The sequence below is a fragment of the Coccinella septempunctata genome, chromosome 5 (genome assembly GCF_907165205.1).
Source record: "Coccinella septempunctata chromosome 5, icCocSept1.1, whole genome shotgun sequence".
In the NCBI taxonomy this organism is placed as follows: Eukaryota; Metazoa; Arthropoda; class Insecta; order Coleoptera; family Coccinellidae; genus Coccinella; species Coccinella septempunctata.
This window is the reverse complement of record NC_058193.1, coordinates 36524939-36537031: the sequence shown is the minus strand read 5'-3', so window position 1 is coordinate 36537031 and position 12093 is coordinate 36524939. Positions and strand designations below refer to the sequence as shown.

General features: G+C 36.9%; 1 protein-coding gene across 1 annotated transcript; it reads right to left on the bottom strand.

Moving 5' to 3' along the window:
• Positions 1–1211: 1211 nt before the first annotated feature.
• On the bottom strand, positions 1212–10338 carry LOC123313705. The gene is made up of 5 exons (XM_044898687.1): positions 9613–10338; positions 8609–9053; positions 6056–6203; positions 4157–4839; positions 1212–1998 (listed from the first exon to the last, which is right to left on the bottom strand). The coding sequence occupies exons 1-5, from the start codon at positions 10154–10156 to the stop codon at positions 1851–1853; spliced, it is 1968 nt and encodes a 655-aa protein (XP_044754622.1). The 5' UTR covers positions 10157–10338; the 3' UTR covers positions 1212–1850.
• Between the last annotated feature and the right edge of the window lie 1755 nt (positions 10339–12093).

Genomic DNA, 12093 nt, shown 5'->3' with positions numbered 1-12093 from the left:
TGATACTTTGAAGCTACGATATTTATTTTTTATTTATTGATGCGAGTGTGTAAATAAAGATTTAAAAGCAAAATTTTTCTAGTTATTGAGACAAAAATATAATTTATGATCAAAAAATTTGAATCCCAATACCATATATGATATAAACAACTCTCAATCAGACATAAACCATCAGAGACTGGTGAGTGAAGAATTTCAGAAGATACAGAGTACTCCCAGATTAAATTTCAATCGATATAAGCCATCATCATTGAACACCGAGAAATATTCATCAGTATTCTCCCACATAATATCAAATCTAAAGATTTTTATTCAGATACAAGTCTCTAACTACACATAAATTCAGAAACTTTTTTGACTCTCCTCGGACAGGTTGATTTGCATTTTAAATTGTGCTATTTCTGGTGTAGAAAAACGTAGGTAATCCAACCTGTACCAAATTTGAGATATTTTTATGGCTGTTAGGGTATGTCAAGTTACACACGCGTAATAAATTTCAATATCTTGTAATGAAAAAGATATTCAGAAAACAAAAAACTTTTATGTAGAGACGTAGCTGTAGAACCAGGTTGAGGAATTAGTGAAATAATGACCTCATGAGGTCTCCCATCCATGTGCTGAACTTGTCCAAAGATACTGTGCTCTCCAAAGATAAAATTAATATTTCCAACATTCCAAGAATTACAGGAAGTTGTATTTGACTTTTAACAAAGTTTCAAAGCTTTTTGTGAAATTTTAGCGTCATTAGGAGCACTTGTTTTCTTTTCTAGGGATACAGTCAGCGAAATTTTTTATTATCTTCGTAATGGTACTACTCACTGAGTTTCAATTCAATTTATTCGGTGTTTTTTCAATGCATGAGAAAAATCAGATGACAAAATAGCTTCGAAACCATTATTTTTCCATATAGGACTCCAACTGAAGTAACATGCTTCACGTACTCTCGACCAAAGTTGAATTTGACCACGAACTCTCATCAGTGAGTCAAACCCAATAGTTTGAGACCAATTTCGGTTGCAAGTTGTATTATTCTGATGAAAAACAACAAGTCCGAAACCATGGTCAGCCTCTTCTCTCTACGTCTTTACATTGGTACAATGGTTACACTCTTCCTGATTCAGAGTGTGACATTTTTTTCATATTTATATAGACGGTGGATAAATTTCTATTATTATCTTTTTATTTTTGTGAGACAATACAACTGAAACTTCTTTTTATAAGATTTATTCGATAACAAAACACCTTTTCATTATTTACAGAACTTCATGACAAAAAGTATAGAGAAATAAAAGCACAATATTTGAGACTCGGTCAAACAGAGTGGAAAATTTACTTTGAGTCATGATTCCTTGGAGTAGATGATAGTTTAGTATCTCAGAAGATCAGCAAAGTAACTTGAAGAACCCCAGATTATTATTACAAACAAAAAACAATTCAGTTGCTGAAACGAGACAAATATTTAGCTGGAAATAACCAAACCCTCAAATGGCACATCTTCAAAAAGACACATTCGTATTCGAATAAAGATGAAGTGAACAAATTCAATAAATAAATAAATAAATAAATAAATAGATGAGAATAAATAATGAATCACCATATACTAAATGAGCGACACCTAAAACTAATGGTCTAGAATGTAATACCCAAACTGCGAAGATACCCTAGTCGACAATTTCTGTTCACAACAATAACAATTGGTAAAAATCGCAGAAGTTATAAATGAGCGACAACGATAAACTCTAACAAAGGTTCTGATTGTGTAACTATTGAACATTGGCAAATAGCTCCATCAGTATCACCTAGATCTAGAGGACTAGTGCTTTCAACATCTCTTCTCCAAAATTATCATCTCACAGTTCACTTCCTAGGACGTTGCAGCCAGTATATAGTTTTATACAATCGTTCTTGTCTTGTCCGTCCCTGGCAGCTTGGAAATATCTGAAAAATCTCAGCACTGCCGCGTTGGGGTTGGTAGGCTTGTGAAGTTCACTGGGATCTCTGAAAAAATGAGAATAAGAGTTTAAGATTTTTAAGAATTAATTACATATTCAAAAACATCTCATCAGAGCAACACAACGAAAATTGAACGAATTGATGGCCTCTTTTATCGATGTTAGTAGTCGGTACGGTGAAGGAATACACCGTAGCGCCATCTGATAGGAAACAAGGTCAAACTCAGAGCAATTTCCTTACTCTCAGCATGAAGATGGCAGCATGTATTCATGTGAGCAAACTCTCGGATTGCAGAAACCGCATATCACAATAATCAAGCAAGAAGAGTGAGAGCGTAAACGTTCGAATTTGAATTGATGTCGCCAATACTTCATGAAATTCGTAATTGAAGTAACAAAATGAACTACATTATTTTTTCAACCACTACTACACTTGAAGATGGCACTTAAAAAGTGAAACACCTTCACCTCATGCAATCAAGTTTTTTAGCTTGGAAAATTATGTTTACATCAGTTATTAATCACAATTTCGAGGTATGGTTGAAAGTGAAGGCGTTTGTCTCGTGTGGTGTCCTACATTACTCCATGATCTGTTGTTTGGCCCGTTAACATCTCGGAGACAACCTTGGTCTCTGGAATATCGAGTGGGTATCAAAAGACCGGGTCAGACGATGACGAGTTAAAAAAGAAAGCATCTCGTGAAAGTGCTTGTCGCGGATTGAGAATGGAAAGAAATATACCCGGATTATCAAGAAACCGGTAATTGTTCAGGTGCAACTAAGGAGTGCAACTGATCCACGCCTCGGAAACAGTGTTTCCTATCTTTTATACGAACTTATATTTGTGCTCGTCACAGGAAAACTGTTAGATTTTGTTAGGTTCGAAAGAAAGGGGGTTTTTACGAAACTTTTCTCACGTTTGAGGAAAGAAAACTGGTTTTCTGTAGGGCTACAGATTTCCTTGAAACGAAAACTCTCTTAGCTCTAACTGTGGTAGCAAGCTTTTCATACAGTCGAAAGTTTATCTTCGAAAATCCCGAAAAAGATGAGGCAAGTCAAAAATTCACCAAGTCCAAACGATTGCACTGGGGTCGATGAAATTTTGAGACCTATTACTAGAAGAGTTTCTCTTTAAGAATATGTAACACATTTAGATCTACGATGATTTTTCTGGGAGATACGCGTGTCGACAGACTTCAAAAAATTCCGAAGAAAACGGGTCACTTGAAAATTCGATGGAATTTCGAGATGAACACGAAACTGTTTCAGGTAGAATATCTGCGGTAACATACTGTGCGATACATAGGATCTAACCTCTAAGTTCACCGATTTCATCCGTTTCATTCGTCTGAAAAAACCGTTCGTGTATGGAATGCGATTGGGAGATAAACCAATAAACTAAATTCGTGTGAAAGTTATGACGAAGGATATCATCATCTGTAATTTTTATGATTCATATTTTAACCTAGAACCTCGTATTTGGCAGATTCGAAAGTGGAAGTAATAAATTCGTTCCTCAATTCCTGTAATAAAGTATCCGTAAATATTAATGATCTCAGACGGAATTGAATGCTTGGGAAAAAACTCATTTCCCATCATCAGATAGGCGGAAGAATGGGATCCTTAAAAGCTGAATTAGGTTTGCATATTCATTTATTTTTGGCAAATGTTGCTAACGTTCATTTCGAAAATTCTCACTCATCACGGTTTGAATAGCACATTAAGAAAATCCTGTTGGTACATATAATTACGAAAAAAAACTTATAATTCAAAGAATATTTGGAGCTTGAATAAGAGTATATCTACACAGCTACACGTGAACTTCATAGTGCTTTCTAACAACCGAGATAATGAGTATATCTGATAAATAATCATTGTAATTCTCGTTTTTCCTGTGAATAAACTAATTGTAACATCTGATATCATGAATAGAATAATTCATATGTAGCTGGAAGGTGAATAAATCAGATCTATACATATTCACACTGGAATAATTCACAAGACAGTTTTTTTGGTGTAATGATGTATTATTTTTTCACGACTGAGTATTCATTGAGAACTTTTCAAATAATTAATTTTTTCTGCACAATTTGATCCCATCTAAATTTTATCTACAGATGAAATGACGTTAAATTTCTACTTCTTGAGATGTTGGATTGAAAGAAAAACAAAATCAGTGAATCAGATGGAAGTAAATAAGCTCACCTGCTCAGCTCGTTGGATAGCAGGTTGCTGTGTGGGCTGTACTTCTCCGGACTCTTGTACATAAAACAAATCAGTCTTTCTTTGCAGGGCTCGTCCGTGTAACCCAAATTCACCATAATCTTATCGATCTTCATCAGTATGGGACTGTAATAGGGATCGTACGTTATACTGGCGGCTTTCTGTATAGCCTTCTGGATCTCAACTTTCTGCGCGTCAATCTTGCCTTCATTTGTAGCACCCTGAGTCTTTTTCACTTGCGAAACTGACGCACTAACTCTATCCGAAGCTTTATTGGTCGATTGGGTCTGACCAGCTCCCTGTTTGGACACTGTTGCTGTACCCTGATGCACTTCATTCACACCTCCATTGTACATCACAGAATTCGGCAGAGAATTAGCTTGTGGACCAGTGAATTTCAGGATGGGCTTGGACATGAGCTGATTTGGTAGAGAAAAGGTGTGCGTGTTGAAGATCTTGTCGATAGGGGGCGGGGGAGGACTTTGCAGGAACGGACTGGGAACTGTTGGTGCAGAACTCTTGATCAACGGGTTTGATTTGCTGATGATATTCATCTGTTGGAGTTTCAGCTGTTCCTGGACCTTGATGGCTTGGCGTAGTTGTTCTTGGAGTAGGGCGTTCTCTTCTTGGATCCTCTTCTTCTCTTGTTGCAACTTCGCCTTTATCTGTAGTGAATAATGAGTCAGATTTCAAGACAGAGTGATAGCTAATTGAGGAGGAAAGTGTGTGTATTTGTCTATTTTAGTGGTGAATCCTCTCGCAGATTTGACTATTCAGAAATATTTGATATGAATTCTACAAAATTGAATGGAACGTAAAATAAATCATAAGTATAGACGATTTCTGTTACGTCCAGATTCATTATCATGCCCAGCATCTCACAAGGCTCTATCTGTTGCAGTTTTTTCTATCACAGGCATCGATAGGGTGTATTATGCCAGGAGTATTGCTATGCTACATCTTAATGATATAAAGTCCGCATACTAACGGATAAACCGGTCAAAAACTCTCTGGACCATCTAAGGATATCCCTGTCGCTGATTTTGTTAGCAATGAACCGCAATCCACATGGACCAACTATAAGTTGTGATTATCATCACTGATTTATAGTTTTCAAAGGTACGAAGATGCATTTTTCTCTGTTATGCACTGAATTACACAAACCAGTCGGATTCTGCCAGTCAAAGAAGAGAAACTACCGCACGCGTCTTCAAAACTTTCACATTCCAACGAAACAAAAACCATTATATGGCCCACTGGATCATATCCGCACTGAATATTTTATGACATTGGAAGGCGAGTCAGTATATGATCGATATGTGTATGTACAAAGGAAGCCAAATCTATTTGTCTCGTCAGAGTTTCTTTCGTGGACCCTGTTCGGGAATCAGTCGATGTAGTTTTCTTACCCTATGAAATTTTGAGGTGATAAAAGCAGATGAGAATTTGCTAAAAACATACATGCTGGTCCGTTATATTGTCACACATATACTTGCGAACCAATTACCTATTCGTAGTTGGTGTTCAAGTTGCAAGGAATTATAAACAGCAATCGATTAATGAATGATTTAACAGTTACAAATTTCAATTGAGGACATCGTCTTGGAATGTCACAAAAGCAAGATTGAAACCTCCCTCTAATCACTCCAATTTCCTTATCATTTTAACGTTTAAGCTAATTCTAAATGCTGCATACACTAAATGCCACAAATTAAAAGTGATATTGTAAACGAAAATCGAAAGAATTAAAAAGAAAGTAACCGAATCTCAAACGAAACTTTCACATACACTGTTTTTTATCCCGTCAAATTGAGACAGATATCCTAATCGGAAAATCAAACATTATCAAGAGACGGGGACTAAAAACAAACATATAATTACCAATGCTTCCTTTTCGGCTTTCAATACCATGTTCTCTATCTCAGCGGGAGTGAGAGGCCTGTTTGGATTTTTCTTAGTAGGTCGCCCATGACCTTGACCTGGGATCTCGTTTTCCTCGAAGTACGGGTCCTTACGGTTGGTTATGATGCTGCGGAAATGAATGTATAAGAAATTTGACAATAGCCTGGAGATGGGAAGAAGTTGTGAATGCTGTATTTCCTGAAGGAGATATTTAAGATGGCAAAGAAGGCCATTAGATGAAATAAAATAGTAATAGAGTAAAAACTCGTTAGCATTTATCACTTGATTGTTTGGAAACCTATCTAACCGAAGGGTACCATAAAATTAAATGATGTGAGAAGTCGATGACCTACTTAACTTCCATGACACAGACGCTTTTGTGTGGATGAACAAAATGAGAATCAAGAAAAATTTAAAAACCTTATCGAAATGTCATGATGAACCTCCATAAACTAATGGAACATTTTAAACCAGATCGAGTCTACATGAAACATGTAGAATTCAGTTTATAAATTGATTGAATTTCATGTTCCCGCCATTAAATTTTGCGTTAGTATTGGAATTTTCTTGATGTAAAAAATGCACATACTCTTTCTTTTCAATTCCATGAAAAATATCCCATTACAAGAAGAAAAACTTCTAAATTTCGTGGGTTCATACGAATAAGGTTAATATAGTCATAAAAATTAGTCAAGGGTATTGACCAGAAAATCGATGCAGGCTTCCCCTTGTTCGCAGCCATTAACCATCCTCTAAGACCAAATTTAGTTATTAGGACACGAGACCAGTCATTAAGTCATAAATTTCAATGGTTAATAGGTATACATGTTGATCTTAGGTCCACCGGAGAGTCTGAGAGCACATTGAGTCAATTTCTACGTTTTGGTTATCCTTTATAAGAATTTTTATGGAATAAAAATCCTCCCAAAGTTTTGGAATTCTTTTCGTGCTTGAATAATTTCAATATTCATGAAGTGATGGAGTAGACCTGGTAAAAACTATGAATAATGATAATCAAACAAGGATTTGGGTTATCATTGTATCCAAATATTCATAGTTGTGCTTGATGACGAAAAATAACTTCAAGAAAACTGTTTGAATTCTCACAAGGCTTTGAATATAATTGTAGACTTTTGTGTAAAAGAATGTCGGACTTTTACAAGTTATCAATTCAAATTGTTGATTGCCCTATTATAACTTTTGCTTATAAATTCAGTTCTTGAAAAAGCTGGAGGTAGATACCTTACCATTTCAAGGAAAAGGCAGTCGTGTCACATGTGTAAGTATTATATTTTCAAGAAAAATCCAATCGAAGAACGGAATGGACAGTTGACATGAATTTTTATGTCATTCCATGGAATTTGAAGCAATAAACATCAGCATATTGTACAAATATTGAAATTTCGTGGATATATTCTGAGAAACAACGGTTTTGACGTTTGACAAAACCGATAAATTTTGTAGGAAGTTAGTTCTCCCAATGCTTTTCGAAAAGAATAAACCGTTAAATGTTATTCCGAATTTTAATGTATTCTCCTGGTCGCACTGTCCCCGTTTCAATATGGACGTGTGCTGTCTACAAATTGTTTTCCTACAAGATAATGAGAAAAAATTTTTAAACTTCAGGAGGAACATCTCCTTCGAAGAAAGCTACTTTGAATAGTGCTCGATTAATGTTTGCTTTTAATTAATTTTCAGCGGAATTGTCGTCCTATTTGTAGAATGACCAGCTTAGACAATAAAACAATAGCCAATGTCCAAAAGAAATAAAAGAATCAACCGCAAATGCCCATCCTATCTTTGGTCAGTAGGTCAACAACACAGTATGCAGTCACCAAAATTGGCACATTCAAAATTTATCGCCATTAATGACCTCACCACATCTATGGTGGTCGTAAACTTGATTGCTTGGTTCAAATGAATCTTGTGTAAGTCGATCGTTTTTCATATTCAACTCACATATTAGTTTATTTTACTATTTTACTCGAGCAATGTCACAATGTAGCATTTTGAGAAGAGTGTTTTTTTCATTATATTCTATTATTCGACTGCAATTGATTTTCCTTTTGAATAATGGTTGATACTTCAAATTGATCTAGAAATAAGCTGTCACATATGTGACATAGCGATACATGCCGTCAGTCAAGCAGCTATCTTAGCTGGTAAAGAAGTGCCTAAGATAAATGAATGACAAGAATAAGTCTCGTCTCTCGATAATCAAAAGAAACGAGGAGGCCAAAACACTTGGAAGTAAAGGAGCACCTAACGAGTGCAGCTCTAGCTGAAACCAAACAGATTATGTGGGCAGGAGGTTAAACTCCAGAACACCTTGAAGAATGCCATGGAAATGCTAACTAACGCATAAGAAACTTTGGACCAGAAACCTGTACGAGCAAGACGTAGCCTCTTTGGAGGCATCCCAGGTACTGGAGGTCATAAGAACTCTGGAAAAGGGTACAATAAAGGTACCTTAAAGTCTACAAGTGGTAGAATATCCGGATAATTCATATTGAGGTAAACAAAAATACTCACTCCTCTCCCAAACCTGGCCCTCCACTATAATACTCCAAATCATGCTCGTGTGGCTTGTAAGATGGAGAATGTGGAGGCTCGATGTCCACATAATGATGAAGCGAGCTTCCAGCGAGGACCGGTGGTCCATCGGCGTGTGGATGTATGATCTCGATGCCGTCGTCATGGTGATGATGCGGGTGATGATGGATTCCCCCAAGGTGGTGTATGTGGGCTATCTGGTGTTTGTGATGGTGGAACTTGGTGCCGTGTGGTACGTAAGGGCACAGTTTGAAGAGGTGTTTTATCGCGGGGAACACGAAGAAGAGTATCTTGATGAGGAGTTTCTTCGCTGCGGCAACACCCATCAGCATCGGTAGGAAGAAGAGGAATTTCACAGCCAGTAATTTTATGACTACGAGGATGGCCAGCAGGGCGTAGAGCAGTTTTTGACTGATTTTTTTCTCTGAAAATTGAAAAGTATCCTTAGACTCTAGGTTGAGGAAAATATTGATTATAGGCTTGATGTTTCATGTTCTCTATTTTTTCAAGGAACTGAAGCAAACAATTGGTGGTTTTTGGAGCAGCGATTCTTCAAGCAGTACAAAGTCTCAATTTCTCAGGCTTCTACCATCAAAACTATGAAGTTTTCATTTTGGTTTTCAGATATGTGGTTGATAGTTCGCAATGGAAGATAATAATGAAAATGAAATAGGGCACTTTTATGAGCTAAATTGGATGTAGATTAGTTTCAGATATATCATTTTCAAGCAGCCAAATTAGGGACTCTCATCTCCAGCGTTGGCAAGGAATGAGTCTGATAAATTTTCAATCCTCAGCTGAATTTAAAACACCAGTTAGCTCAACCAACGTATATCAAATAGGAGCTAATTCACATCGATGAAAATACAAAAATGCTTAGGTTAGATTAGCGAATCTCTTGGAATTGTTATTTGGCATGAATGCCCAAAAACCAAACCAAATTATCTATAATTATTTTTGGACAACCATCCATCAAAACTCACTCAATTTCTTGAAGAAGATTCTTCCTTCAACAGCACCCTCCGGAATTTTCTTGGGAACCCATTCCATCTTCACCAGCGCTCCATCGCCCTCCAGATTCCTTGGGGCAATTTTTAAAGTGGCCCCCTCAAAAAACGTCTCGGGCATTTGAACCTCCAGGTCGTGGGTCATCAGGAATTTGACCCCCTGTTCTTGAAACGTCCTGGACATCTCATCGATGGTGCTTCTCTGTTGGAAATCCTCCCCATCATCGACCTCTTCTGAACTATCGTTTTTTACTTGCGTATAGTTTAAGGAGTTTTTCGCGAATTTTAGGAAACTTGTCACACTGTAGTCCTCTGGGTACTCTAGCACTTGTTTCAGGTATCTGTACATATTTTTCTCCACGCATTGCTTTGTAGGAATTTTGCAGTCTTCTAATAATGTTCTCCATAGCGTGTTATCGGTGGAGTTAGCGTAGGAATCCGGTATCACATCAACAGTGTCGTGGACGCTAGCGAAGGCCTGGGCTATCAGGATGCTGAGGCCGTAAAAACACAAAAGCATTGCTTTGGTTCCTTTCCGTTTTGTTGCAACATATAAATAGTAATAGAAACACGCACTGGCCGGGAAGATTTCACTGTCACCATCGGATCATTCGGTATGTGAGACACAGCGAGCGCGGCATAGTTTTCTGAACTGGTGGAGATCAAAGAACGGTCAGGTCCAAGAGAATCAGCTCACTAAGATCAAACACGGCGCGGTTAAGTTTACCATTATAAACTTATCAATTTCGTTGATGGGTGGGTTTTCGGAGAGCTGTAACTGCGGTTTTGATGTTGATGGTACAGGTGTACCTATCTACTAGATGGTGTTTGGTTATTAGATGTCAAATACTGGTGGATGAATCTCATAATCAACATGTTCGTGTAGGGCTATGATTATTTTCTTTGGGTATGATCTCCCAAAATTAAGGACTCTGATCACATAATCCAAAAAACTGAAAGTGATGAAAAAGCTGAAGATTATTGATTGATTTTTCTTTGAGAAACTTACAACAGTGATTGAAGAAAAACTGTTTTGGTATGACTATTTATGCTGACTCAGATTTCAAACTGAGTATGCCTCTGCAAGTATCCCCCTCAATATAAGAAGAAATGGCAGCTCATTCTGTTACCATTTGTTAAGATGTGTTTTTGAATCATAGAAATTTTGGTATTCTTGAGATTTCAGCAAAAACAAAGTGTACCCTCTTTACTTAAGCTCAAACTTTCGAAGTTTTATTACTTCTTAACGTTAAGAATTATTAAAATGAGAAGAGTACTCCTTGTTTTCGCTGAAGTCCCAAGAATACCTGAATTTTTATACAAACAAGTCAGCAAAAATTTCTTCTCGTGTTAAGATGTGCTTTTGAATGATAGAAATTTAATCAGTCTTGGGATTCAAGCAATAACAAAAAGAACTCTTTTTCCTTGAGCTCAAGCTATCGATGTTTTATTACTTCTTCATCCGGGCAAAACGTTGAGAAATGATAGAACTTCGCAAACTTGAGCTTAAGGTAAAAAAGTACACTGTATTTCTGTTGAAATCCCTTAATTTCTATAGTTAAAACGCACATCTTAACACGAATAGAAATTCTTGCCGACTTGTTGGTATAGAAATTGAGGTATTCTTGAGAGTTCAGCAAGAACAAAGTGTACCTACTCTTTTTCCTTAAGCTCAAGCTTTCGAAGTTTTTTACTTCTTCATCAGGAGCACTACAAAATGTGAAGTGATCAAACTTCAAAAGCTTGAGCTTGAGGAAAAAGCGTATAGGTACCTACTTTGTTTTTGCTGAAATCCCAAGAACTAAATTTTTATTTTGGCAAGCAAGGATTTCTTTTCATATCATTTTTGAATTATGAGTAACTAGATGAAATCACTAGGGAGAATGTATTTTTTTGCTTGTATGGTTTAATCGCGTTGAGCTCTCAAGAAGCAGAGTTAGAAAGACAAAATGGCCGTATATTGATATGAAGATCTTGTTTTATACAGGCTCTCTTCATGACTATTGAGTTTTATCTCGAACTTTCTGTGTCTTCATGCATTCTTGCATAAAAGTGTCGAAGAGTCAGAGTCGGTATTTTACAGTATAAGGTGGGAAAAAACTTTTTGGAGGAGGAAGAATATTAGGAGTGGATATTTTGGTCCTTTATTCAGAAAAATTTTACTAAATCTTCCGATAACCCAGGGCTATGGTGTGAACTATGCCCATCAATGAATTTTGTGGAAACTTTTCAATTTTTTAGAGAACGTTTTTTGTTTCAACACTACCAAAGAAAAATCTTCTTCCTCCAATAAGAAAAAGTTTGGTATCTTGGGATTATCAGTTGCAGAACGAAAAGGGGCACTCGCATCGACACACTTTCGACCATAGATCCCCACGAGCCACAGAGACGCTCGTGTTTACACTTCCAGATAAAGATGGGGCCGCCGAAGAAATCGACACCATCGAATCAGCCGAA

What these genes read in the sequence shown, in the direction of transcription:
- LOC123313705 (XM_044898687.1), bottom strand. Translation starts at nt 10,156, where the DNA reads ATGCTTTTGTGTTTTTACGGCCTCAGCATCCTGATAGCCCAGGCCTTC. An exon ending in AATCTTCTTCAAGAAATTGA is followed by an intron (nt 9,054 to 9,612) that starts GTGAGTTTTGAT and finishes TTCAATTTTCAG; the next exon opens with AGAAAAAAATCAGTCAAAAA. An exon ending in GGGCCAGGTTTGGGAGAGGA is followed by an intron (nt 6,204 to 8,608) that starts GTGAGTATTTTT and finishes TCATTTCCGCAG; the next exon opens with CATCATAACCAACCGTAAGG.